The sequence below is a fragment of the Cariama cristata genome, unplaced genomic scaffold (assembly GCF_000690535.1).
Source record: "Cariama cristata isolate BGI_N322 unplaced genomic scaffold, ASM69053v1 scaffold29781, whole genome shotgun sequence".
Taxonomy (NCBI): Eukaryota; Metazoa; Chordata; class Aves; order Cariamiformes; family Cariamidae; genus Cariama; species Cariama cristata.
Genome location: NW_009600315.1, coordinates 266 through 7,232, shown reverse-complemented (window position 1 = coordinate 7,232; position 6,967 = coordinate 266). Strand labels below are relative to the sequence as shown.

The following is a 6,967-nucleotide window of genomic DNA, read 5'->3' as shown; positions in this document are numbered from 1 at the left end:
TGCCTTTTCCTCATCCTTGCTGGCAACATAGAAAATGACCCTCTAGACTGACACATGTCAGAAGATGAAATGCTATCATTCCAGTGTTCAAGCCAACCACAGTGAATATAAGATACTAGGAGATGCATGTGTCTTAAACATGAAGCTGAACTGAGTTGAAATTCAAATTCCTAAACATCACATATCTGATATCTGTTACACTGTTACATACATATTTGACACTTCAACCAAAATACACTGTATATTAAATAAAAAAGAAAGTATGTGGTAATAAAGACCTTGCTGTAACTGATTTTCAAGTTCTTCAATTCGCTCTTCATATTCACTCAGCTCTTCTCGGTGTCGACGACTTATCTCTACTAGCTTTTGTCTGTGTGCATCCTGCAATACTGAAAGTTCATGTTGATGTTCATCTATTTCTTGACTTAAATTCTGTTTGAGCTCCTAAAAATATCATTAGAGAAACAGGGTGGTAAAATACAGTACAGAAGCTTAAGAAAGAAAAAGTATAAAAGAAACAAAAAACTTTTCCCTAGTAAAACTAAAAGGATTTATTATAGGATCTCTCACAGGAGATGTCAAGTTCCTTGGCTTTTGTTGGTTGGGGTTTTTTTTAAAACATGTTAGAAACCATTCCTTTTAAAAACATGTTTACACAAACAGCATGCTCTACACAACAGCACATACTAAACCAACGTAGAGAGATTACAACTCTTTCATAGGAAGTGGATACAGTACGACATATTTTTAGTAACCGTCAAGGATGACATGCAAATCTGTATTTTGCATCTTTAACGAAAAAGGTCAAGATGTTTCTGAGAAGGGAGAACTATTTTCTGTATCTAAAATTCAGTCTCATAAGTCATTAATAGCTTCTGAAAGTGATTTGCCCTCATAAATACTAATATGATTCTTTTAAGCTTACGTACTATATTCATCAAATCATATAAATACCCGCTCAGAATAACTGTTTTTAAATATTGTACTGCTGACTGAAATGCTGCTGTGCTGCTACATGCCCACATGCATTTTTAGTAGAGAAAAATGTTAAGTGCCAGTGTTGTAAATATTTTAACTACATTCACAAGTCAAGTGACCATATGCAAAACCATCAAGAATAAAGCATAAGAGAAGATTAGTTTGCCAAAGTTGTCATCTTACCTTAACAATATTTTGCAGTTTGCACATTTCACTTTGTTCAGCATCATTTGTCCCTTGCACTTTGGAAGACTGAGAAAAGAAAAAAATCACATATCGATGTGAAAACTGTGATGAAAATGTGTATTTTTCACATAACTGCTTCCTCTATTGATACTCAAAAGCAGAAAACAACAAAGCTAACATAAACAAAAATTCAAATTGACAGTAATTTTGATTTTAAAAAAAAAGACACTTCAATGGAAATATTTTAATTTCCCATTGATTTTTTTTTATTATTACATGCAAATGTGTAAACATTTGGGGTGGAAGGGTGTTATTGCACCTAATAAGACAACAAGGTTGCTTAATTTTACTCGAGTATTTCCACATGGGAAAAGTATACCTCTGAAATCAGGCTATAGCTTGAAAAATGATGATCACATCAACAACAGCTTGAAAGATTATATTCTTTCTTGTCTTAGCAGATCATGAATTACAACTCACATGTCAAGGACTAAGAGAAGAATAGGTAAAAACAGTATGCAAGTATCCAACTATCACTTTGAACAGTATTGTGCTGTCAATAAATAATCAGTAACACAGCCAGGAAGAAGAAAAGTATTTTTTTGAAAGGCTACACAAAAATGAAACCCTGGAATTAGTATTCCAGGCAAATGTTTATGAAACACTCTTCCTAACTTGACAAGTCATGCATAAAAGCATCATGAAAATGCATTTGGCAGTTAGTCACTGAATGTGTCCCTAGTCATGGGACAGCAAGAAAATGACTAAAAAATCATTAGGTTTCAGCTTTTCCTTCAAATCATGTTGCTTCTGGAAACTGTACAGCATGAACTTTCAAAAGACCCACTCCAAAAACACCAAATGCAATGAAAACACTAATTTGGAGGGGAGAAGGCAGGGTAAGACAGAGGGGAAACACTCACCAGTGCAATCTGCTTCCAGTGGTCAACCTCCGATTCAAGCCTAGAAACTTCATTGGACAATCTGTTTATTTCTTGTTGTGACCAGATTATATCTCCAAAATCCATGTCATCTCCTTCAAAACCTGAGGAATGTCTGACCACTGGAACATAGGAAGCTGATGTAGTGGCTGGTGGCAAAATACCAGCTCCTAACTGTGCTGACTGAGCAGCCGTCTGTACTTTCTGCAGTTGCTCCTGTAATGCATTCTGTCTAGCTTTTAGATGGCTGATTTCCACCTGAATATACACAATAAAATGCATTGTTTCAATAAGAAGAGTATCAAAATACACTCTACTTTACCCCTTGTGGTCTTATGAAATGTGAACCAAGCAAACAACTCCCCCCTCAGCACAAATTACTGATCACTTTCACTAAAAAGAAAAAAACCCAAACGCCCTCCTAATGGAGAAAAGCAGTCTTAGTTGATGTTTTTACAAAGTATCTCATACAAGGACACATATTAAAACTTATAGTAGTTTTCAGTTAAGTAAAACTTCAGTAAAAGTGCTGATTTTTTTCAGCAGCCAAGTTACCTATGTACTACAGCAAGATTCAGGCTAACAGGTTGTACAAAAAATTTAAATATTTAAAGAGGGCATTGAGATATGCAAGTTAAGCAATATTTGATGCTCCCCAGTTATATTACATCTGATTTCTTTTACTTTTAACAACTCAATGTATTGAAAACACATTATTTACAATAAACTGAAATTAGCTGCATGCAATTTTCTTGTAACAACTCTGTTATTGTACTTAATAAGCAGAATTCTACACATCTCAAAATTCTGCTTCCTCTAGTTCCCACGTTTTTACAAATAAAGCAGAAATAAAACTCCCTTTGTGTAATTCTAGGCATACTGGCAACTTTCCTCATTTAAAAGGCTATGAAATCTCATGTTACACAATAGGTTATAAAGCTGAAGTTTCCATCACAAAGGGACAGCTCTCAAATTATGAAAGCTAGTTCTGTTCCCTGTAACTGTATATGTTAAGATAAGTAATTCTTCAAACAAGAATTTGCTCCTGTTGCCTTCCTTAAAGATAACTGATTCAGAAATATAAAGCTGTTTAAGTGTCCCTTCTCACAGTGATTCCAGAAACAACAGAAATTCTGATATATGCATGACATTCCCAGAGAGTTTTTTCATCTCAACTATCTCCTGGCAGCTCTGCTTATATTACGTGATTCAATGAAATAGATGTCTTAAGTCTGTCAGTGTTTACATTAACAAACCAAAGAAACCATAACCATGACCAATATTTCCACTGAAAGAGGACAGATATTATAACAAAGAGATTAAACAGCATAATACATAAGTTTATTGGACAAACTTAGTCAAATATTTTACTCTGTATCCTACCTCTTTCTGTTGAAGCTGATTTCTGTACTCTATAGATAACTGCTTTATTTGAAGTTCTGCTGCTTCATGCTTTTCTTCTAAATCACTACAAACTTTTTTCAGCCTCTCATTCTAGCAAAAATGAGAAATGAATGTTGGCAAATTTGGAACAGTTCTTACAGAATTAGAAAAGCGTAAGTCTGCTGAACAGTAAAGAAATCAATTTAATTGTACAGATTTCTCATGTTATTTCACTCAAACACACAGTAACAGTTAACTTCCAAGTGCGGGCCCAAATTCACATTCACATCCAAGCTTTCCATTTTTACATGGCATGGACTCTAGCTCACTTTCAGAAAAAGGTTTGTGGTGACCAGAGATAAATGCCAAGAAGAAAAATTCAGGGCTGAATTACATCTTAGCATGATCCACACGTGGAATTTAACAACAGTCACAGTGCACAAATCAGAGCTAATATCCGTACAGTCCAGTATTCTCTCTCTGACATTGGCCAATAGCAGACGGCAAGAGTCTAGAAAAAGGACAAGTAGGAACAGTTACTTCCCCAAAATACTATCTTAACTTCTCAATGCTCCTGAGGGCTGAAGACATACATGAACATTGTTGGTTTACAGCCATAAAGTCAAAAGACCAACAAGTCCTCTGTAAGGGTACAAAAAGTCACTTTCCACATGGGCACATGGGATTTTAAGCAGTTTTGGAAAAGCACAAGCATCTGTAGCTATGTCAAAATGACCATACAGTAGGGCAACACATAGAACTGCATGAGGGAACACGCACACTCTGTACTTTGAAGCTTGATGCAAAAGACATACTGTCCAGCCTAACTGGGCATTCTAGATCTGCTTTTATTTGTGGTCATACATGAAACACTATAAACCAATCTTAACTCTTTACCAGCTAAAACTTATGAAAACTTAAAAGATTTTTGAATTTGCAAGCTTTTCAGAGCCAAGTCTACTGCCACGGTCCAAGTCCACATGATAGGTTGGAACAGTTGCAGGATGCAGCAGTCAGTAAAAGATGAAAACTTGCACCACATGCATACTCCAATAAACAAATGTGTTCCCCTAACTATGATGGCAGTTTATCAGCAAAAAAAAAGAGCCACATTCTAATATCACTGTCACCCTTGTTTCTAGATTTACCCAGGGACAAGCAACTTCAGTGCAATATTTCACCTTTACAAGAAACAAATGTTATTTACTGCTTTTAATTACAGTAGCGTTCCAAAATGTCTTACTTCAAACTTTTGTGCTGCATTAATACTTTCTATTTCTCTGAGTCTAGAATTGGACACATGGAGTTCTGTTGCTGCATCTGAAAGAAAGTGAAAATTTTAATTTTTATTAAACTACTTTTAATCTGTTAAGTAGACATCAGTTATACCACAGTTATTAATAATAAGTATCTTAGACTGCTTTAATGTTCACTCCTAAGTAAATATCAAAAGCTGCTTTTGTCAGAACACTGTCAGAATTATTTTTCAGACCAGAGAGTCTTTCTGAACCTAATTTAGTTCTCTCTTATCTAGGCTTTTAGTCAGATCACAAAACTAACACGGAAGTATGAATTTAAGCTTTAAAATACGGGAAATGAAAAGTTTTTACTTGACTATTTTGAATCTGTTTTTCATTTAGGACTTTGCCCCTGATGTTACAGTTGTGTGTTTTTTCATTTACAAAGGTGACACAACCTACCATACTGGTTTATCTAATACAAAAAGCACATAATTTTGTCCCTGGATACTCTTCCTTAATGATCAATCTTCCTCGAACAGGCTATGTTTACTTCTCCGATGTCCCACTTTTCATGGATACAAATACCACATTTCCTTTTATTAATGAGAAATCATCCTGAACTGACTATAAAGCAACCTTAACAATTTTTCGAAATTTGAAATAAACGTAATTTTCAAGTAAATACTATATTTCATCATTTCCTATGTGCTGTTTAAAACTGAAGCAGAGGCAACAATCTACCCATGAAAACTGCTAAACTGAAGATCTTAAAGTCTATAATCCACAAACATAATTTTCAGTTCAGATGGCAATCAAAGCAGTGAATGTAAGGGATAATATTAAAAATCAGGAAAAATTAGATAATTAGGAAATGAAAAAGAGGAATGTAAGGAACTGCTTGAAAAGTGTTCTTCAGGTCACTATGTGAAGTGACCTTTAGGGAAGAGTACTTCTTTAGGGAAGAGTACTTAGGTGCCACTAGACTTTTACACCCTCAAAGCTAGTAACCTGTAAAAGTGTACTGGTATTATTAGAAACAGAAGTTTCTTACAGCATTATCTAGCAGTCAAGTACACCTGGAACTAACTACTGAACATCAGCACATCTCTCTTGCACAAACTAAAGCAAAAATGTGTGAATCAGAATCTCGATTTGTCTTTTAAAAAGGCAAAACAAACACACTAGATGACTACACAGTTTGGCAGCATAAAATAAGTTTCCAAACTAAACTAATATGGATTTTGGAATTTAAAACAAACCTAAACAAGCCTTTCTGAAAAGAGAAAAAAAGACAATTTTGCAGTTATCAGAGTAAATTTCTCTCTTCTGAGCATTTTACCTGTATACCAAAAAAACCTATCCATATCAGACTAGTAGTATCAGCTTGCCAACAAGATTTATACAATACTTTCACAATGCTTCATAGTTCTGAAGTTGAAAACAAAGAATCGCTTAATTTCACATTTAAGACGAGTATTCAGAAGTCTTACCTGTTCTCTGCAGTTACTATTCTTAACACTATTTTGAGAATGCTCACTTTTTTCAAGAAGTTATAGTTTCAAGATAGTAAACAATACTAGTGATATTAACCTACTGATATTTATTACCATGTTATACAATTGCTTTACTACAGAAATCAAAGGTTTCATTCAAAAACTCGTAAGAAAAAGGCATTATTAAATATACAAAGAAAAAACTATAGTCTAGAATAAGTTTACTACTACATTAATATCATCTTTTTTGTTTCAACTTTGTTTTAAATATAAATCTTCTTAGCTTCTAATGCCTCTAAAACAAGGGCCGTGTTCTCCCACTTGGCTGTAGGAGAATAGCAGAACTCCACAGGTATCTCTGGGCCCAACTGAAATATAAACAACAAAACCATCAGAAACACTGGACCTTTGCCTGTGTGACACGTCAGACTTAGATCACAACAGTGGCAAAAAAACCCCTTGTACTACTACTACTCTGCAGTTTTATGAAAGCACTCTAAAAGCAGCTAATCAAGATAAACTAAGCAAACAGAATGGAAGAAGAGCATTGTTTATGTGCTTTAGTTACTGATCAATGCTTCACGCAATTCAGAAACTTCCGAATAATAAACCTGAAAAAGGTTTATCTCTGCTATTACAGTCTGAGAATATGTTTGTTTATCCTCCAGATTCTGAGGTCACAGGGGCGGAATAAAAACGACAGCAAAGCCAGCAGCTCTCCCGAAAGGCACCAAGCCGCGGTTCA

At 34.8% G+C, this 6,967-nt stretch overlaps 1 protein-coding gene across 1 annotated transcript in view; it reads right to left on the bottom strand.

Moving 5' to 3' along the window:
- Positions 1 to 278: 278 nt before the first annotated feature.
- Positions 279 to 6,967, bottom strand: part of LOC104169166 (thyroid receptor-interacting protein 11-like) — a gene marked incomplete at both ends in the record, with an annotated part of 6,949 nt that continues 260 nt past the window's right edge. Inside the window, 5 exons of the mRNA XM_009709998.1 lie at positions 279 to 444; positions 1,162 to 1,230; positions 2,088 to 2,363; positions 3,489 to 3,599; positions 4,732 to 4,808. Of these exons, the coding sequence (XP_009708300.1) occupies positions 279 to 444; positions 1,162 to 1,230; positions 2,088 to 2,363; positions 3,489 to 3,599; positions 4,732 to 4,808 (699 nt within the window). The remainder of the gene's footprint in view (positions 445 to 1,161; positions 1,231 to 2,087; positions 2,364 to 3,488; positions 3,600 to 4,731; positions 4,809 to 6,967) is intronic.